Source organism: Nematostella vectensis, chromosome 7, assembly GCF_932526225.1.
Source record: "Nematostella vectensis chromosome 7, jaNemVect1.1, whole genome shotgun sequence".
NCBI classification, from domain to species: Eukaryota; Metazoa; Cnidaria; class Anthozoa; order Actiniaria; family Edwardsiidae; genus Nematostella; species Nematostella vectensis.
The window spans coordinates 7311619-7333312 of record NC_064040.1 but is presented as its reverse complement, the minus strand read 5'-3'; the positions used below and the strand labels follow the sequence as shown (position 1 = coordinate 7333312).

Here is a 21694-nt window from a genome sequence, read left to right as displayed (position 1 = left end):
GATGAAGCTCCGTGCCGCTGAGCGTGAAGTGGAGGAGTTGAGGCGACAGAACGATGCTTATAGGCGCAGGCAAGTTTACACGTGATATGACGCACTTGTCACGCAACAACTTTATGCATGTGACCTCTATAACATGCACTGTACGTAAATTCTTCAAATAACACTCACAGGAAACTCGTTCGTACATGGCACTGTTTTTGCATAACATCCTTGCGCGTGACACCATTGTCAAGAGTGCACCACGTGGCATTTTTTTCACCTGACACTATTTTCACGTGATATCGTTTGTACTTGACACTCTTTTCACGTGATATCGTTTGTACATGACACTTTTTTGTACATGGTACTTTTCTTACAAACATCTTTGCTTGTAACACCATTTTCATGTGACAGTCTTTTTACCTGACATCGTTTCACATACATTATACATAACTAGACTTTTTTTTCCTACCATTTAAAAATACGAGGAAGAAACAAGACAGAAGAAAAAAATGTGATTAAGTGATTTACTGTTGTGTATATGTATGTGGTGTTTATAAATAGACAATGAAAATTGACATTGTTGATTCATCTTGGCAGGTTATATATCTCTGAGAAGGAAAAGGAGAAGGAGAAGAACAGACCCGGCTCATCCCTCAGTGGAAACTCCTCCGAGAGCAGTAAGTGTTGTTCACTGATTTCCACTATGACCATGCCCATAAGTCTAGTTTTGATGGTTATGTTTGTGTTTACATAGCCGTAGCAGGCTTCAAATTATGGGGGGGGGGGGGGGGTACGATACAGAAACATGAAGAAAACAATGGGGGCCCAGCCACGTCTCTACTGGTCATTTCCTTATAAATATTTTTTTAGATATTGGGGGTGCACGTGCCCCCAGTGCCCTACCCCCTGCTACGGCCCTGGTTTAACAGATTAGACCACAAATTTAGATAACCCCAATAACTCGAACGCGAATAACTACCTTATGCTTGTGCTTATCCTTACTGTCTATGGCAGTTACAGTGGAATTCAAAACTGCACTGTTTGTGTTCGAACGGACCGTCCTTTCATATCCGACTAGTTGTGTTTGATTTTGTCGATTTTGTTTGTGTTTTAGCGGACGGAGCAGAGACACCAGCAAAAGCCGGGTAAGAGGTTTCCAGTCGTAGTTTAAATACTACCTTTTAAGATTACACATGTATATGGGACATTACATGAAAAAATACCACCCGTTCCACCCCCCACCCCCGCCCTCCTCTCGGGATGGTTACACCTCCCCTTTGGGGAACCCCTGATACGCCCCTGACATGAATAGAACGATGTAGCATCTCAAAGTAAGTCAGCCGTTCACTTATGATACATAATTGACTAATGCCTGTATCTCTTCTCCTTTGCCAGACCTCCAGACCATAACAGCCCTGTACCTCTCGTCCCGCCGCCTATGATGAAGGGTAAGCCATAACATGCTCTAAACGTCTAAAGCTAGGTCAATAAAACAACAGAGCTTTGAACTTTTATGCTAATGCATACTGAAATTCGTGGAGACGTGTTAAGCGTTTTCGTGAAGTGCCAGGCTCGAAACATTATGCGTGATTTATTATCCTATTTTTACCACGCCTACTTGGACTACCTAATTTTCCTGTACTCGCCTGTAGTTTTTCTAGTTATACCATCTATAAGCTTATTATTGGCTTGCATGCCTTCCACAGGTCCACCCATACCACCATTCCTGCCTGGATACGGACCTATTCCTCCGCCACGATTTGGACCACCACCCCCTGGAATGCTTCCTGGAATGCCCCCTCCACCACTACCCGGAAGATACGGACCACCGCTACCACCTCCGCCGCCAATTGTAAGTAGTCCAGTAAGACTGTGTACCGCCCAACATGTCCGGATAACCTTACATAATGTGGGACAATGCGACACCACAGGGACAAGAAAAGTTCATTGAGTTAACAGACTGATTAATGCCACACGATTTACGCCTCACACTATCTTAGAATGTTACTTTACTGCGACTGTGATACCATGGGAATAAAAAGAGCTTGGGGACACGCCCAGTAACATTCGACCACATCTCGTATATACTACTATATACTACTCGTATTACTTCCTAGAAATTGCAATTTTTTAAATTTACTTTTTCAATCCACAGATGCGCAGACGACGATCCACCTCACGTTCACCCGAACGCGAACATCTAAACGGACCCGAACGAGACTACCCACCGCCCCCACGAGATGAGCGTGACAGCCGAGGTCCACCACCTCCTCGGGATGGACGTGACATCCGAGGACTGCCACCTTCTCGGGATGGGCGTGACATCCGAGGACTACCACTCCCACGGGATGGACGTGACAGCCGTGGACCCCCACCCCCACGCGATGGACGCGACAGCCGAGGTACCCCCATTAGAGATGAGCGGGAATCCCGTCCCATGGAGAGAGAACCCAGAGGACCACTCCCAAGGGATGGACGTGACAGTCGGGGACCACCCCCACGGGACATTCGTGGTACCCCTCCCATCAGGGAAGATGGGTACGCTAACACCTCCCGCGGCGACCGAGGACCCGCTTCACCCCACAGCTTCCTTAGCAGCCCCCTTAACTTGAGGAAGCAGCCCTCATCCGCCAGCACTCCCGCAGACGACAATCTCGGCAGACATCCACATGCTCTTCGAAATGGAGAAGTACGTCAACGCTTTGACTAATCACCTCATTGCATTTTTTTTTTACCCTACCAGCCTTGTTCTCAAATACTAGTCGATCTATTGCATTTTATTTCGATAGTTCCCACTTCTGCAACGGATATTTAATTGCCGAAAAATTCAAAGCAAATGAGATGTACATGTCAGAGACAAACAACATACACTTGAATTTTTGTATACTTCATATATAATAATATAAGAGTATGAACTATTGTATGAATGATTATATTTTTCAAAATAGTCACAAGTTTTCAATGTTCAGAATAAACCGTCAAGAAAGTCGGATTCAGGATCCTTACACGTTTATTTCTATACTTCTGTTGCAGAATTCCTACGAGGAAGGCCCGCCATCTATGGGGCGCTACAACACCCCGCCCCCGATGGGTCAATATGGAGCACCTGCAAGACCAGCTATGGGACCTCCTCCCATGGGCTCATCGCGATACGGTCCCCCTCCACCAATGGGACCAGCTAGACACTCACCATCCGGCCCCTCGCCATTAGGTGCCCCACCATCCGTACCCCCGCCAATGGGAGCCCCACCGTCCGGACCCCCGCCAATGGGAGCCCCACCGTCCGGACCCCCGCCAATGGGAACCCCACCGTCCGGACACCCGCCAATGGGTGCTCCACCGATGGGTCCACCTCCATCAGGATCGCATTCACCCGCTCCACGAGGAAGTAAGTTCGATGTGACAAAGTCACGATAAAATATCTCTATTTTTATTGAGAGCATACGACGTAGCGGTCCTTATTTGGGCCGGGTTCCCGAAATCAGGTTAGCGCTATCCCAGGGATAAAAACGGCTATCTTGACATTTGATTGGATAAAAAAAGGCATTTATGCCTGGGTTAACGTTAACCTGCTTTCAAGGAACACAACCCTGGGGTTGAGATAGTAGGATTTTGTTTTCAACGGTGGCGTTGACTTTTTCTTAGGCGAGTGCTTTTTCGCAATCTATTCTTATATAACCTTAATAAAAGTCTGCCTGGAATAGCTATCGCGAAACGCAGACTGTCGCCATACATTATAGTTATTTAGTTGACAAAAAATTCAATGGGAAAATGGAAAAAAATAGTGCTTTCTAAACGAAAACAAAGGTTAGTACGCAAACTATTAAAAAGACTAATCCATGTTACTTTTTTCAGATATGTACAGACGCGTGCCTCACGACAGATGACGCCCCGGATAATGTCTGCGACTACTATTTTATGCTGAATTCTACTTATACTTATGTACCTCCCCTCTCATCCTCATCATCCTCTCTCGTACTGGGATGGAGCTAGGAATCGCCTCGTCTCGTACGTTAGGCTGCCTACTGTTTGGGCCCCCCTCTCGCGATATTTACCGTGTTGAGATTAACACGGGCGCCTTAGAGTACGTGACCACACGGCATTTTCCTTTTTTTCTCCTAGCTATATCCCAGACGTGTTTTATGAAATCTAGAATTATTGACAAACGTTACAGGAAAAGCAGTATTTAAAAGAAAATTTATGAAGATTTGAATAAATTACAATTTACATAACGTGTGGGGTTGTATTATGCGGAGTTGGAAAGTTGGAGTTGTATTTCCCGTGGGCACGCTAAGGGCGACACTGATGCTTTCAATACATCAAGAGCACGAACAGGCCAGGGTAGTTCCTAGCCTACGTAGGCAACATTGCCAGAAATCGCAAAATTTGTGCAAGCACACCTTTTTCTTTCTTCCTTTTTTTTTGCGCCCTCCCCATTTTTGGGCCCACAGAATCGCTTGTTACGAAGCCTTAATTTTTTGTTGCCGGTTGTCTTGGGAATTGCCATAAAATAAAGTAAAAAGATAAAGCCATAAGACACTCTTGTAGGATTCCTTAGAACTAACTTATATCTCGCAATAATACCCGGGGCAAAGTCGTGGCGTAACCCTTTTTTGATTTCCCCAATTTTACCCAGCATTCCATGTGCGTCTAGTCTTTGTAATACTCTGTGCTTTCATTTTTTTATTCATAAATAGGATTATTACTTGCGCGAGTGGAATGAGACAAAATAAAATACTTTCCGACGAGGAAGGTGTTGTCGACCTGCTAGCACATGCAACGGCTGAGCACAATTTGACGAGCGATAGTGATGGGTAGTAAAGGGTCAAATGGGTTAATTTGTATCTAATATACTTGACAGGGTGTATCCGCCTAGCCCATGCTGTGCGTCGCCCAATGTATTTGATCACAAAACGAGCCAAAATGTCTTTAATCGGACGGGCGATCAAGGTGCAAATTGGTTAACTTTTGTCTAATATACGGGAAAGGTGTTGTCTATCTTCCTAGCCCATGCAGCAAGACCACCAATAATGTCTTTAAACACAATCCGTCTGTTCATCGATTCAGTACCAACCGAGTCACGGTCATTCGACTCGTTGACTTGTGTCCTACAATCCGGTTGTTCTGCACAAGTTATGTCTTTTGATCGGTCTCTTAGTAAGTTGTACTTTTGCTGCAAGATCTGTACCGCTTTCTGGGAGTCGTTGCCAAGTCTACAGACCACGTACACTAGAAAAATATATTTAGATCAGTTTGCAGTGGAATCACCGTCCATCCAGCGGATACTTTTCAAATTACTTTACAATTACTGGCGCGGAGCTCCTCGGTTTCTATAAAACGACCCAGTAAATACAAGAAAAAAACACACTTTTACCATTAACTGGGTCGCCTGTGGAGGTATGGTTACTTAGTTGATCGATGTTTTGCGCCAGTTGATTGATGTGGTATTTTGAGGACAGTCGCCGCAGCGGAATATCTGTAATCAGTTAAGGACGTCGACTCTGTGCTACAAGAAGGGTGGTGATAAGCTCTACAAGAGAGCCGTTCATAGAGGAAAAAGCTTGATTTCACTAAAGTCAAGGCAACTTTTAAAGGCACCTTTCAACATTTTTTTTTCTTTACTAAATTTTGTCTGAAATGCTTTTTTTCTTGACGCACAAGTGGCGTGAAAGAGCGCGTACATGTTCTCTGTGAATAATACCCTTGAAATACCGACAGCTAAAGCCCGACCCGACAGCACAATCAATTTGTGCTTGTGATTTGCGCAGAAAATAATCTACTCATGATTTATTCCTCACTCTATGAACTCCTACTAGAAATATGTCATCACTATTCATAAACACGATATAAACACGACATCCTTTTAGTAGGAATCAGATTAACACGCAATTCGAAAACGTGCACATCAAATATCAGATTATAGGGTTTTCTAGTCTCGCGCCACCTGCTTGATGCAAGAATAATTGTATGTTCGTTTTCAATTTACCCTCAGTAAGTCAAAGACGACAATTCGACAGAGTCAGTATTCTGGTTCGGGATCTCGATTATTTTGGGTATTTTATTGAATTGTTAGGATACTGAGCGTGTCTGGAAGTGCACAGATGTCTAGCTCTACTGGTTCTCGCACATCCAAAAGTATATGGGGCTGTTTGCAGTCCAAAATACTGCTGTACTCCTGAAAAAGAAACAGAACAGTTTAAGACCTATTTCAAATGAGGTTGCATTCGAGAGTCCGTGTGTCGTAGGCCGCAGTGGAGGAACGTTAAATTCTATAAACGTTTGTCTTTGCAGGGACGGGAAGACCGGGTAACGCTACAGCGTAGCCAATTACAGAGGTTCCCTTAACTAGTAAAATCGTTATGAATCGTTAGACTATGAAACTTGGTGTTTCAACGTCCAAGTTTGGAGGCTGAAATGTACCAGACAGAACGCATTCCCACGTGCTTAGACATTTCCAGTGCTTTTTTTCGTCACCGTCGTCCTTGCTTCGTCCTTGATAGCAAAAGTGTCTACTGTCATCCCTGTATGCACACCTGAATGGTTTAATCAATACCTGGACGGATATTCTGTTCTCTCTCTCAAGGATACTGATGGGTTTAGACTGGAAAAATAATGAGAAAAAAATACAATGACTTTTGGATCAAATTTGCGGTCTAGAGGCAAATGGGTTTAATTGTGTCTAGTATATGGGAAAGGTGTCGTCTATCTAGTGATTTTAATTAAAACTCCTGTAGTGAGATTAAAAAGAATGTCTGAAACATAATCAAATGCGTGATAACATTTTTTAACTAATCAGACGGGCGGTCTAGGACCAAATGGGTTAACTTGTGTCTAATATATGGGGAAGGTGTCGTCTATCTAGTGATTTTAATTAAAACTCCTGTAGTGAGATTAAAAAAAGAATGTCTGAACCATAATCAAACGGGCGACAACGTCTTTGAACCAATAAGACGGGCGGTCTAGGAGCAAATGGGTTAACTTGTGTCGGACATATGGGAAACATAGTGTTTATCTGCCTAACCCATGCGGTAGGACCACCAATAATGTCTGTTTATGATTTGTTTAAAGTGAAATCACGGGACAGTAGCTTCACTGTGCTTTCGACAAGTTAATACAGATACCTTATCCGTAGCTGCTGTACCACAAAATTGTTCATAATCTATAAGAGTGTGGATTGTGGGCGAGTCTCCACATACGCTACAAGTCTGCTGCTTAGGACGGAGCTTGACTTGAAGAAATCTGCTGTCCATCGCATCATAGACTAACATCTTACGAGAAAAGCTGGCTTCCCCGATTAAGGAAATACTCATGAAAATTAAAGATTTAATAAAACAAGATGCTCTTAACCTAAATATTCTTATAGAGATCATATAAAGGATACATTTCCCACTGGTGATGATTTTGATAACTTCAATTGCCTGAAGAGTACCGATTATCCCTGGAACTGAGAAAAAAAAAGACGCTGAGTACATTCGACTTTCAATTAGTGCTATGATAACACAATTAAGACCCATCATCATAACAAAGACTTGTAATTGCACCAATGCAATGCACCATTAACTCTATGGACCCGAAAACTATTTTGAGAGAGAAAATAAACAGATGGCAGAAGCAAAAGAAATATCAACTGGTTGTAGTTCCCGACACTGGCCCTCTTGGTTCTAATGTCTAGAGATGCATTATCCTAAAAATGACTTAAATTCAAAGCGTGACATGGTCACTTGGCCATTTTTCTATTCAAATCATTTAAGCAAGCGGCCTAAGCTATGGGTCTGTTTAATCATTTGTAAAAATAATCATACAATTTTTTTTGTTAAATAAAAAAATGGGGCATACCTGCGCCAAGGACTCCATTATCTGAGCAGTTGCCAACTGTCTCAGGGGGTGGAGGGGTGGGGAATAGACATCTGTAGCATGGGCCATTATCATGGTTATACACAACAAGCTAGGAGACAAAAACATGCATATTAATGTAATACCATGGCAACATACCCTGGACATTACTTTTCCTCAGCTCAAATAAGAAATTCCTCAAGTGGATTCCAACCATCCTACCCTAGGGTACTATACAGGCAGGCGTGTACCCAGGATTGGCTGAGGGGGGTGCGCAGTCATAGGAACCATATGGAAAAAGCATAGTATTTGAAGATTCCTTAATAAGAAATGACCCACATTTTGGCCGCCAAGGAGGGGGGGGTGCATACACCCTGCACACCCCCCTGTGTACCCGCCTGACAGGTTCTTAATCTGCACTAAATACATCCACATCTACATTTATTAAGTTGATAACATCTTGTAAGATATCACATCAACCATTAATTACAATAAATAAGCAATATAAAAACAATAAATACTATATGATATAAAGAATATTAAGATAAAAAAATACAATTATAAAAAGGCAATGGTAAAAACGTAATTTCTTTGTTGATAAATAGTTATAATAAGATCTATAGAACTATTAAAGATGCTTCTCTAATTTCTGTTTAAACTCATTTGTGGATTGTGCATTAACAACATCTGCTGGTAAACGATCCATTCATTAATGGACCTAGAAAAAAAAGAATGTCTTCTTCAATCATGATAACCCAGCAGTGTTAGAACTAAGCAAACCTATACACTTCAGATCAATAAACTTCAATAGAGCCATCCTTATTAGGAACAGGTTAGGCTTAAAAACTTTACTTTTGTTTTACTTTAAAGTCTGTGTAGTACTATGTTCTATAATGCACAACTTCAAGTAACCGTAAAAATTAAAAGTAATTCTGTCTATGTAGCTACAAGGCAAGTTTTAAAACACTGATCATTGTTATATACAACCCAGTCTACACTATGCTTAATACAAAACAAGCTCACCTGGCCTTCTAGTCTCAAGGCACTACCAGAAACAAGTGGCTTCTTGGCTAAGACACAGGCATCATTCAATAGATACCTGCAATTACATGCAGCGTTACTAGCAGTGAGTATCACCATGTGTAGACTATAGAACAGGAGCAGAATGTTTTGACTTGAAAAATTGAGTTTTTTCCAGGGTAAACACATTGACTCTGGCCTTGTTACTGGGCTGTAATCAGTGGCAGATCCAGAAGTTCCAGAAAGTGGGGGGAGGGGGGGGCAAAGCAAGGGTTTAAAAAAGGATAGCCAGATATATTGTTTTTTCCGTTGATTTCCTTATATTTCTTGTTATTATTAAAGGAGGCCGGGGCCCACTGAGCAAACCCCCTAGATCTGCTCCAACCCTAGATCTGCTCCACCCCTAGATCTGCCCCACCCCTAGATCCACCCCACCCCTAGATCAGCCCCACCCCTAGATCTGCTCCACCCCTAGATCTGCCCCACCCCTAGATCCGCCCCACCCCTAGATCAGCCCCACCCCTAGATCTGCTCCACCCCTAGATCTGCCCCACCCCTAGATCTGCCCCACCCCTAGATCTGCCCCACCCCTAGATCAGCCCCACCCCTAGATCTGCTCCACCCCTAGATCTGCCCCACCCCTAGATCCACCCCAACCCTAGATCAGCCCCACCCCTAGATCCACCCAACCCCTAGATCAGCCCCACCCCTAGATCAGCCCCACCCCTAGATCTGCCCCACCCCTAGATCCGCCCCATCCCTAGATCCGCCCCACCCCTAGGTCCACCCCACCCCTAGATCCACCCCACCCCTAGATCCACCCCACCCCTAGATCAGCCCCACCCCTAGATCTGCTCCACCCCTAGATCTGCCCCACCCCTAGACCTGCCCCACCCCAAGAGCAGCCCCACCCCTAGATCTGCTCCACCCCTAGATCTGCCCCACCCCTAGATCAGCCCCACCCCTAGATCTGCCCCACCCCTAGATCTGCCCCACCCCTAGATCTGCCCCACCCCTAGATCTGCCCCACCCCTAGATCAGCCCCACCCCTAGATCAGCCCCACCCCTAGATCTGTCCCACCCCTAGATCTGCCCCACCCCTAGATCTGCCCCACCCCTAGATCTGCCCCACCCCTAGATCTGCCCCACCCCTAGATCTGCCCCACCCCTAGATCTGCCCCACCCCTAGATCTGCCCCACCCCTAGATCTGCCCCACCCCTAGGTCTACCCCACCCCTAGACTTACCCCACCCCTAGATCTGCCCCACCCCTAGATCTGCCCCACCCCTAGATCTACCCCACCCCTAGATCTGCTCCATCCCTAGATCTGCCCACCCCTAGATCTGCCCCACCCCTAGATCTGCCCCACCCCTAGATCTGCCCCACCCCTAGATCTACCCCACCCCTAGATCTGCTCCACCCCTAGATCCGCCCCACCCCTAGATCTGCCCAACCCCTAGATCTGCTCCACCCCTAGATCTGCCCCTGGTAATGTAATTGTAACAGCTCTACCTCGTGGCCACATTGTCAGTAGCATCCACAATGACATCATACTTGTTGATAATATCAAGAGCATTCACACTGTTTAACTGGAGGCAGTGGGTATTGTATTGGGCGTCTGAATTTAGCCTGAAACAAAGAGGAGACAAGATTGTTATTTTTGATTCAACAAAAGAAAAACCAGCAACGCAGAGTTTAGCATTTGTAATCATAAGGATATAATGGGAAGACCTTTCACATGCGCACTGCAAAGAGATACTAATGAAGCCATGACTTTGTGCAATGGCTGTTGGCTGGTTGCATTTCTGGCTATTTTTTTTCTAAATTTTAGCCTTTTTTAGTGAATTTTTTATTGAACATCTTGCTTTTTTATGAACGCTAGACAAAAGCTACAAATTGCAATGACACTTTCACAAAACACTGCATTAAAATTTCAAAAGTTGCATTTTACATTTTTTTTTATTACCTATAGTATTTTACCTATACTTGCTGAGGGATTCTTTGCCTTATTTGAGGTGAAATGAGCTTATCCACAGTGGTGGATCCAGAAACCCTTTCTATAAAAGCTATTATACTGTAAGGTTCTGTACCTTAGAAGTGTTTGCTTCGCAGACTCCACTTTAGGTACTTCAACTCTGTCCTCAGTGTGCAGTACTTGTCTATGAAGGTTGCTGGTATCTACTACATCGTAATCCACCAGTCCTAAGCAGCCTAAACATAAAATGACCAAAACAAAAACTCATGCTTGTGCAGAAGGCAGGACAAAGCAAGTGCCCATGTATTGTTACGAAGCACTGTCATAGAGTACCGTAAAAAAAGGGCATACCTATACCGGCAGCAGCCAGATACAAGGCAGCAGGGCATCCCAGTCCACCTGCCCCAACAACCAGGACAGAGGAACTCTTCAAACTTTGTTGACCTGGAAAAGGATAATATATGAGAACAATGGGGTACAAGAAAAATGTATCCAGGCCTTCTGTGATCAGGGATGTTTTTTTTTTTTTTTTTTTTTTTTTTTTTTGGGGGGGGGGGGGGTTCTGTTTTTTTTTTTGGAATCCTAATTTATTAGACTTAAAACTAATGGAATTCCCTCTCAGGCGAGAGAAGGCATAGCAGACGATCTCTGATCATTTGAAGAAATCAGGCTAATTTAAGAGAGTCTAAGATCGTATTAGGCATTTCAATGAATACTACAAGTTGTGTACCTTTGACTCCTATTTCAGGCAGTATCAGCTGTCTGCTATATCGAGAGATTTCAGAGTTTGTCAAATTCTTAGTCTTCTCATTTTGCTTTGAGGGAATGTTAATTCTTGACTGTAGTTCTTTCTCCTAAAATTGAAAATGCGGCAACCTTAGTTTTTACGATAACTTAATGAGATAAAAGGTTTAAATTGAATAAATAAACACTCACCTTCTCTCTAAGGATCGCTTTCATATGCTCAAGTTTTTTTGTTTGTTTTGCGATTTCTTCTCTAAGTTGTTCTATCTCGGTTCCGTCCGCCATTTTGTATTTTCTGAGCCCGCGGGGCTTTGAACAACATCTCATTTGCGCATGCTTTCATATTCCAACATGGCGGACGACACGAGGGGGAAATTTAAACACTGAGTCGGTGTTTGCTAGCATTCATTCGTGATATTGACGATGTCTTCCCGACCCGGGAAAAGGGACACAGAGGATGACTTGCTGGCTTTCCAGGAGCAGTTTCTTGCCGATCGACAGAAGCCCGCGGCGTTAGTGGTTCGCGTAAAGAGAGATGAACCGTCCGCGGCTCAGGAAAATACGAAACATGACAGTTCCGTCGCAACCAGCGTTCACCAGAGAGACGTGGTGTCGATGTCAGGTAGTAATGAAGAACAAATAAACAGAAATATTTGAAAGGTCCTGTCAACTTCATTGTCTTATACTGATTTTTCTTGTTTCAATTCTATTTCTAACACAACCCTCCACATTAGTAAATTAAGTTATAACTTACATTTCATTATGGCTTGGTTGGAATTCGCCTTATCTTGTTTTTTTTTTTTCTTGTAGGTCTGCCCAAGATGATGCCAGGATTACAACCTGGGCAGATATCTCCTCCACGGAAAAGATCCAAGTTCAAACAGCAGAAAGAGAAACAAAAGGTACTTTTCCGATTTTCTCCCGAAAATAATATAAAAATAATGATAACATCCGGGCCGTTCTAGATAAGCGGAAGTCATCCTCTGTATTTTTGCAAATACAATTGAAGCGGTTGCTTTCCAAAAGTAAAAGCAATCCAAAAGCTAATGAAGTTAGATCAAGGAAACTAAAACTTATTGATGTATGGCAACCATCCACAAAATCCCATCCATGTATGGATTTGATTTTAATTATTAAAGTATAGCTTTTATGAAGTTAGTCACTCTGAAAAGAGATAAGATACTGATACAAGATATTGAGGCAGATAAATAGCATAACAGGAACTAAAAGTTTTGCTCATCATATTTGATACCCATGAAGCACTAGAAATTTGTATCCTCAATAGGACGGATGTAACTATTGTTAATACAGACTTTTACTATCATGGGCATTAAATAATGGGCATTAAATAATGGGCATTAAATAATGGGCATTAAATAATGGCATTAAATAATGGGCATTAAATAATGGGCCTATGCATTCCCATAATAGCAAAAGTTAACGGTAAATTAATCAACAACAACAAAAAAAAGACTTTTAGTTATACCCAGAGTGAAAACAATACCGCAGTTACATGCATTAGAACTAAAAATTAATTAGCACTAGAAATTTGTATCCTCAATAGGACGGATGTAACTATTGTTAATACAGACTTTTACTATCATGGGCATTAAATAATGGGCATTAAATAATGGGCATTAAATAATGGGCATTAAATAATGGCATTAAATAATGGGCATTAAATAATGGGCCTATGCATTCCCATAATAGCAAAAGTTGACGGTAAATTAATCAACAACAAAAAAAAAAGACTTTTAGTTATACCCAGAGTGAAAACAATACCGCAGTTACATGCAAGTTATAATATTAATATAAGTATTCTTTTTACTTGTTTCCCTTTTTTCTTTCCTTTTCTTTTCTATTTTTTTTATGTTAACATCTTTTTTATGCTAATATGCTTTTTTGGTGTTTTCCTTTTTGTTTTTTTCCTTGCTTTTGTCTTTTGTCTTTTCTTTTAAATTTTACATGTTTATTTTTCACAGCTTTGATGATAAACAAATAATAGTAAGAACACTTTGAAATATGAAATTCTATTTAGCTAATGTGTGTATGATGAAAATATATTTTTAGTTGATAGTAAAACCATAAATTACTCTAGCCTTTAGATCATACATGCTATCTTTGTCAGTTTTGTGTATGGAGATTATGGCTATGATATTGCTAAAGGTATTTATCCTTCAACCTTCATCATGTTGGTCTCCAGGTTGGCCTCATCACCTACAATTGCAGCTCCTATGTGACATCCATTTTTCCCAATTTTTTAAATGCCCTATGGTTTCATTGATTCTCAATGGCATTGGGTTCCATAGCTTCTAAAAAGTTGTTTTTGCTAGCCAACCTGTGTTTGTCCCTGCTTGATTTCATTCCTTATCCCCTACTATCTACACTATTTTGTTTTAATCATCTATCTTATATAATGTTTCATATCGACAGCTTTTAAAAGCACTCATCTAGGTTGCTGGTTTTGTCCTCTAGTTCTACTGCTTCGACAGTAAATGCTTCATTATCTACTCCACTTATTGGACTTGAAGCCTCCACCTTGTTTGTTTTATGATTGTAACCTAATTTATTCCATCCAGTCACATTCTTACACAAAGATCTCTCAGTCATGAAATTGAGCTCGCTGATGTCAGTCAATGAGATACCCTTCCTCTGTGGTAACCTGATACACGTATGAGTTGTAGTGATGTATTGCCGAGTGTTGAGCTCACTCTTCCCACATGGGTCTTGACAGAACTTTTTCAGAGCCCAGCTCAATCGGTTACACCTAACCATATAAATAAATGGGTTGCACACACTGGAGATGTATAGAGAGTAGTTGGCAAGGGCCGCAAACCACTTCAGGAACTCAGTGCCTGCAAGGTTACTGGTGTTTTCTGTGACGATACCGTATAGTATGAGAGGAATGCAGGTTATCACATAAGTCGCCACGGTGATAAAGATGGTGGCAGCTGCATGGGCCTCTGTGCGACGCCGGGTTGCAATCAGCTTCGTTCCTTGGTGGGCAGCTTGCATGGATAACTTGCCTTCGATAAACTGAATGTAAAAGGGGAAATATCAGAACTACAAGAAATGGGATGCTTAAGTATTTGTATAACATAGATTAAGGTATAGCATAGAATGTGCTTCACATTTAACTGACTTAACTCATTGTTGTAGATATGGACTGCTCCAAACAGTGTATTTTAATAAACTAGTATAAAACACATTTTAGACTTAGCGGTTTATGCCTACCATTGCAACTAAAAACATACAGGCAAGATGAAAAACAAGTCAGACCTTACTCTGCGGTATATCAAAATAATACGATGTTGAAAAATAAGTCAGACCCATTCACTCTGCTGTGTATCTAGAAAGATGACAGGAAATATGTTGAAGACCTATGTATTCTGCGGTAAGTTATATCTAGAAGGACTACAGGGAAGATGTTGAAAATGGAATGGGTCCAGTATGTGTGTAGAGGAAAATGCGGGGTAAGGTGCACTAGTGATCTACCTTGGAATGGTTCGAAAATGACAACTGATTTTCTCTAAATTTTTTTCTTTCTTCTAAAGCATCCCTGGGATCGGGTAAATAGATTTCTTGTCCCATCTTGATAGTCATAACTCAATCTCCCTTAACTATTCAATTAAATCTATTGATTGCTTAAACGTGTAATTTGATCATTGCTCTAATAAACAGGGTGGGTCCTGACCCTCTTTACTTACCCTGGTCTGTCTCCTTAAGCTGGTGAAGGTGAGCAGAGCTAGAAAGACAAACACCACAGGAAACACACAGCGAGTGATGGTCATGTAATCGCCAACCCTGTAGTAGTACAACATACGATAGATGAAGGTCGGCAGGTCCCCATGGTCTATGGAGTAAAGGCCTAGAAACCAGGGTAGCATGATAACTGATGTCAGTAACCAAACCCCACCCACTGCCACCATGGACTTGTGTGTTGTTACCCAGATCTGGAAAAAGGAGGAAATATGTTTTAGCATTGTATAGTTCCAGAAAATATCCATACCCCCTCCCATGGAGGGGATTGGAAATTCCGGGGGGGGGGGGGAGGGGGTTCAAATGCCCAGGAATTTCCAGAGGGGAGGGGGTAAAATACCCTTTTTCCTTAACAGGTACTGTTTTTTTCCCAGGGGGTTGGCAATTCCAGAGGGATGGGGGGTCATACCTCCGACCGCCTCCATGGGGATACATTTTTTTGGAACTACACATTCAGCCATTCGGAGAGCAGTTATTATTTTATTAAATTATTTCGAGCATTTAAAAGGCCAATCTTGCCGCTATTATACCGTATTATACCGAGTCTCACCGAAAACATAAAATTTCCATAGGCTAATTTCAACTGATCAAGTAACTGATCTACCTAATTGTTAATCATGTATCAAACTTTAATCATAGATGTTTCCTTGCAAATAGGCCGTTCGTTTTCAGATGTTAACAATAAAAAGGAAGTGGTTGTTCAACATTCTTTAACCATTCACTTTGGCACTTCGGACGTACAGATACTCCTCTGCACTTTTGCTAGTACACTATGATAGGATATATTGAGATTTTTTAAGATTTCCTTATAGAGACTTGTAGTGGTGTGTGAGTTCTCTAAATCAACGTCCGCAAGAGTTTCTAATAGTACGACAACTCGTTCACGTGCCATCCAGCTCGGCACCTTTCGCCGCTTTTATTCTTCGTGATGCGCGTGTTCGCATGTATTATTAAAACTAAACGTAAACAAAATACATAATTACAATCAATAGCTCAATATAAAAATCTAACGGGAAATAAACTTACGACTCTTGAGCCTTTATTCTTGTCAACGTACATTGCTTGTCTGACTCTTCTCCATTCTCATTCACACACACTCAACAACAACAACACGTGACCCTTTTGGCGGCATTTGGGCCGCCTGTGGTGTATCGACGCTACATCGCCGATGGACTAACGAGTTCATCTACTGTAACTACCTTACTATCGTCGATACCTCGGTACTTAAACTAACAAACAAACTAGTGTCTCAGTCCGCCTCTAATAGGCACAGCTTCGCGATCGCCCGGTTGAGCTCCGCCTCGACACGACCGTGAGGCCAATGCCCTCCGGGAACCTTCTCATCTGCTACCAGCACCAGATCTCCGATCTGGAAATTGCACCTAGGCTTCCGCCATCGTTGTCGTTCTTGTAACGTAGGTAGATATTCAGCAATCCAACGTTTCCAGACGTTTCCATCTCCTCTTCAAGTAGCCGTCGGCCTTATCAAAAAGCCCTGGTGGTAAGTTCATGTTTGACCTCAACAGTAAAAGATGGTTGGGCGTTAAGGCTTGCAGATCGTGTGGATCATCACCGCTCCGTGTAAGTGGCCTGCTATTAAGCACACTTTCTACTTCCGTCATTAGTGTCCTCAGGACCTCTCCGGTGACACTCTGATTCATCAATAAAGACTTCAATATCTTGCGCGCCGATCTTATAACGCGCTCCCAGATCCAACTCATGTGAGAAGCTGCAGGCGGGTTGAACTTCCAAGTGTACCCCTCTGGGTTAGAAAGTTAGCGATCTTATGTTGGTTCCAAGCCCCGATGGCTTCACGTAATTCCTGCTCGACGTCGATGAAATTCGTCCCGTTGTCACTACGAATGACGAACGACTTCCTCTCCGATTGGTAAACATTCTCAACGCGTTTAAAAACGCATGTGTTTCTAATGACTCCGTCACTTCCATGTGCACGGCTCTCGTGGTTAAGCACGTGAAGACACGCCCGTAATTCTTCACGCTGCTCCGTCCTCTTTTAACGCACAACGGTCCAAAGAAATCCACTCCAACGCTCGTAAATGGAGGATCATCAGGCGTTAACCGGTCTCCCATGAACTGTTCCCCCATTGGAGAATTCTGCTTGCGACACTCGAAACATCTTCCAAGTACGCGTCCTACTTCCGCTCTGCCCTTGGTGTTTGGACTCGTAAACCACAGGTGCTCTTAGCAGCCTTCCGTCTAGAACTGGACTCAGCTTGTGTATAGAGCCGCTTGGACCTGTTTCTTTGAGGACTCGTTTCGCTTGGTCTCTCACACCATTCCTCTTCACTTTCTTCAGGGATTCGATTATCTCTCCGTACTGTCTCTGAATATACTTGTCTATCTCTACTTCAGCGCACTTGACTTCCTCACAGGTGAGATTTCCTTGAAATGCTTTCTTTCGGACGCTTGTGTTTCGAGTCTTCTTCTTGAGATACTCCTTTAATCTCAACAGCCAGGCCACTGCTCTCTGCAACTTTATCCATGACGAATAGCGCTTGAAGACGTCGTCTAGACTCAGAGCGGTCGGTTGCTCTGGCCAATCCGTCTCCAGCATCCATAAGAACGCTGGGCCTTTGGACCGCCTCTCACTACTCGTCAGCTGGTCCGGTGTTAAACCGCGGCTCACATCATCGGCGGGATTTTCGGTTCACGGTTGTTTTGGTTGCTGCGCAGTATCTCATCTAGCTTGACTGCGAGCACTGCAGCCGACAGTTCCATGCGTGGTATCGTCATAGCTTTGATATGTCCTAGCCGCGATTTCGCCAGCAAGAACGCACAGTGAATTCTCCCATCAACGTCGACCAGCCGCATGTACGAGACGGCTCCGTAAGCGTACGACGACGCATCAGCAAAATGATGTAACTGGACATTCTTCACTCTCCCAAATTCAGGTGCCTTTATACATCTCTCCAATCTGACTTCTGACAACTTCGGTAGCTCTTCGAGCCAAACCTTCCATCTCTGCGTTTCCGCGTCTCCAACGGTGTCATCCCATCCGTATCCGATTCTGTACAAGTCTGGAAGCAGCAATTTCGCCGGCAGTCACTTGAGCCAGGTATCCTATCGGATCGAAGATCTAGCTTGTAACCGAGAGTATACCGCGACGACTTAAGGGCTTCTCCTTGGGACTGACCGTGTACTCAAACATATCAGTTTCTACATTCCAGTGGACGCCTAGTGTCCTCTCTCGGGGTGGCTCATCTTCGTCCAGGTCCAAAGCCAGCACAGACTTTGCACGTTCACCTTTAAGGATCGCTTCAATGACATCTTTCTAATTGCTCAGCCATTTCGTGAACCCAAAACCTCCACTCTTCAGACAGTCGTCTACATAAAATTTCTTCTTCACTGAACTCACGACTTCTGGTTCAAAGTCTTCCTTGTTATCATCTGCAGTACGTCGCAGTGCATAGTTTGCACAGAATGATGAAGACGTTCCTCCAAATATGTGTACTTCCATTCTGTAGTCGACAGGCTCCTTTGTCAAGTCATTGCCGGGCCACCATAGGAACCTGAGCGCGTCTTGATCCTTCTCATCGACCTTCACTTGATGAAACATAGCTTCCACTCCTGACGCCATGGCAACCTTCTCCTGTCGGAACCTCGTTAGCACCCCGTTCATATTGCTAGTCAGATCTGGGCTTTGGTATAATTGATCGTTCAATGAAATGCCTTTATACTTACCCGCGCAGTCGAACACTACGTGCACACGCCCTTTCTTCTGAGCATGTGCGACCAGATGGTGTGGTAAGTACCACAACGGCTTGCCGGAAGCCTCTAACTCTTCTGCTGGGACCCTTCTCGCGTATCCCTTCGCAACATAATCATCTATAGCAGTCATGTACATGTCGAAAAGCTCCTGATCGGCTTGGAATCTATTCTTTAACGAACAGAGTCTACGTTTGGCTAACGGTCTATTATTAGGGAGATAGGGAGGCTCCTTTCTCCATGGCAACGACATCTGATAATGCCCGTCCACAATCATAACTGACTCTTCTATCTTCGCTAAGGCTCTTTTGTCTTCCACTGACATGGACGCTTGCGTAGCGGTACCGGTATCTACAAAGTCCGATTTCCAGAACATCTCTAACTTCCTCAATAAAGGCTCGTCAGCTTCCACCTCTGACTCGTCTAGGCGCACGAAGTTCACGCTACCGCCATCGACCTGTGTCGAGCATTCCTCCGTTGGACCGAGAAGTGTCCATCCTAACAATGAACGCACTGCATACGGTTGGCCTCTGCCGCCCCGTTTCTCTTATAGCACCCAGAATGCTTCGGGCACGTTGCCCCCGATGAGCAGACGTATCTCTTTGTCGTCAATTTCAGGCAAGTTGATGCCCTGTAAATGGTCCCAGTTCTGTGTGTCCCGATCAGTCGGTATACTACTAGCAGAAACGTTCAGCTTTTGCACCGTCCACACCTTCGGGATGTCTAACTTTTCAGCACCGTCGATTGATTCCACTTTCATCTTCACCTCCAAACCCGTCTTCGAACTTTCTTTCTTCTCTTGCGTTGTAAGGAAGAACGATCGCTCCACTCCTTCGATTCCAAGCTCCTGCACAAGACTTGTATCGCACAGCGAAACGTCTGATCCGTTGTCGAGTAGAGCGTATGTTGCAACACTGCTTCCTTGTCTTCCTCTTAGCCTTACCGGTACTATCCTCAACCGCACCTTGCTGTTAGCTAGGGGGGGGGGGAGTGGAAGGGTTGCGCAGCCATAGGTATCATATAATACCTATGTATAAATCCATGGGTATAAATCGTATAAATCCATGAGTATAAATCCCATTAAATGGGTACCTCTTACCGTACGAAGTTTTATTCACAATGCAACATGTCTTTGATACCTGCTTTTCTAGTATATCAATTAACTTTGAGATTTATACTCATGGATTTATACTCGTCATCATAAGTAACTTATTATAAGTACTTCAAAATACTCAAATAAACGGAAGAGTCTACAAAAATTACATCATGAATTGATATTTTTTTTCAGATAGGTATTATATGATACCTATGGCTGCGCAACCCCTCCACTCCCCCCCCCCTCAGCTAATCCTGTTTTACGCGCCTGCTATTATGTTCTTTGTTATGATTACCATAAAACGCAAAACAACGAACCCGCGCGTTCCTAAGTCGAGATTAGGAAACTAATTGGCTGACTCACTCGTCCGTTCTTGCTTATTTATTTTTTTAATCTGCCTGAGGACATATGAAGTAATAAACCCTAACTACATTGAGTAGACTAAAGGCTATAGATATTTATATGACAATCTCGCACTTTCCGGAGATGGTGATTGGAAAATTCCGACTGTGAGGTTGGGTATGACCGCTGGGAGTCCGCGGACTCGACTACAATCTACGTCCGTGGGAAATTGCTTCCCACACACTCAACAACAACAACAACAACACGTGACCCTTTTGGCGGCATTTAGAAAGATTGAAATTGGATTCGATTGGTAACTTTGCCGTTTTTCTAGACAAGAAAAACCCAGTCTCTTTCTCTCTCTAGATTTAGACATGTTTATTTCGGTTCTTTGAAAAATTATAGATGATAATTTTAAATTTAGACATAGAGATTTAGACGTCCAAAAAAACATGAACATTTTTGGGCCTAAAAGCACAACCGTTAATTGTTCCCATAATTTTTTCTTTGAAATTGAAGATTGTTAGGAGTGACAAAATCACTTACGAAGCTCTTTCATCTGATATGATAACATATAAAGATGATAGACAAGCTGTAGAAAAAATCTAGGCGGTCTACAAGTGCGTCATCGAATTAGGAAAGTACATCAACACAGTGTTGAAGTCTTTGTTGTACGCCTCTCTTTCCCCTGGCAATAGTATCAACAGACTTGAAGACAAGCTATCGTTGCTTCGCAATTCCTACTGCCTATCATCACATTACCTTATATCTGAGTCCCCAGGAGATCACCAGATATCGATCCAACATCATCAAAGTCATGCTGAACAGGTTCAAGAACACGAAAGCGGTTTGCGACGAAGCCACGAGGGCGGATATGAGTCGTCCCTTGACGACGTGATGTAACTCGAGCACGGCTACCAGCGCGTCGGCGGGCAGATTCACCAGCACATTCATTAAGTCTATGAACGCTAGGTTGGCGATTAGGATGTTCGGGATGGTCCTTAACGACTTGAAGCGCTTCAAAAGAACTAAAATGCTACCGTTACCGAGCACGGAGATGACGAGGAACAGAGATACAATCGTGAGACGAAGTCCAACCGACCACGCCGACGGACTGGTCTTCATCGTCTTTGCAAACTGCATCATTGCTGTTACATTCATTGTGTCCATATTTCTCGTGTGGTTTACCGAGTGAAGTGAAAAGTGCTTAGTTTGAT

The 21694-nt window shown here is 43.3% G+C and overlaps 4 protein-coding genes across 11 annotated transcripts in view; 2 read left to right on the top strand and 2 right to left on the bottom strand.

Annotated features, from left to right (window-relative positions):
• Positions 1–4214, top strand: part of LOC116604031 (transport and Golgi organization protein 1 homolog) — a 24840-nt gene extending 20626 nt beyond the window's left edge. For all 3 annotated transcript variants that reach the window (XM_032365795.2, XM_032365793.2, XM_032365794.2), the window contains 8 exons: positions 2–69; positions 580–659; positions 1097–1127; positions 1378–1430; positions 1689–1834; positions 2138–2671; positions 3016–3370; positions 3838–4214. In XM_032365795.2, coding sequence (XP_032221686.2) covers positions 2–69; positions 580–659; positions 1097–1127; positions 1378–1430; positions 1689–1834; positions 2138–2671; positions 3016–3370; positions 3838–3869 — 1299 coding nt within the window. In that variant the 3' untranslated portion in view covers positions 3870–4214. The remainder of the gene's footprint in view (position 1; positions 70–579; positions 660–1096; positions 1128–1377; positions 1431–1688; positions 1835–2137; positions 2672–3015; positions 3371–3837) is intronic.
• On the bottom strand, positions 3391–11881 carry LOC5520875 (adenylyltransferase and sulfurtransferase MOCS3). Its single transcript, XM_032365801.2, has 13 exons — positions 11747–11881; positions 11541–11664; positions 11162–11254; positions 10926–11046; positions 10348–10464; positions 8839–8914; positions 7819–7927; positions 7364–7426; positions 7104–7267; positions 6536–6583; positions 6061–6157; positions 5357–5458; positions 3391–5211 (listed from the first exon to the last, which is right to left on the bottom strand). The coding sequence occupies exons 1-13, from the start codon at positions 11879–11881 to the stop codon at positions 4955–4957; spliced, it is 1506 nt and encodes a 501-aa protein (XP_032221692.1). The 3' UTR covers positions 3391–4954.
• Positions 11755–21694, bottom strand: LOC5520773 (melatonin receptor type 1B-B). The gene is made up of 3 exons (XM_001640540.3): positions 21240–21694; positions 15262–15507; positions 11755–14590 (listed from the first exon to the last, which is right to left on the bottom strand). Exons 1-3 carry the CDS (start codon positions 21645–21647, stop codon positions 13991–13993), a joined length of 1254 nt encoding a protein of 417 aa, XP_001640590.2. The 5' UTR covers positions 21648–21694; the 3' UTR covers positions 11755–13990.
• The window catches only part of LOC5520771 (RNA polymerase II-associated protein 1), a 37469-nt gene continuing 27752 nt past the window's right edge, over positions 11978–21694 (top strand). For all 6 annotated transcript variants that reach the window (XM_032365799.2, XM_032365800.2, XM_032365797.2 and 3 more), the window contains exons 1-2: positions 11978–12176; positions 12365–12456. In XM_032365799.2, coding sequence (XP_032221690.1) covers positions 11978–12176; positions 12365–12456 — 291 coding nt within the window. The remainder of the gene's footprint in view (positions 12177–12364; positions 12457–21694) is intronic.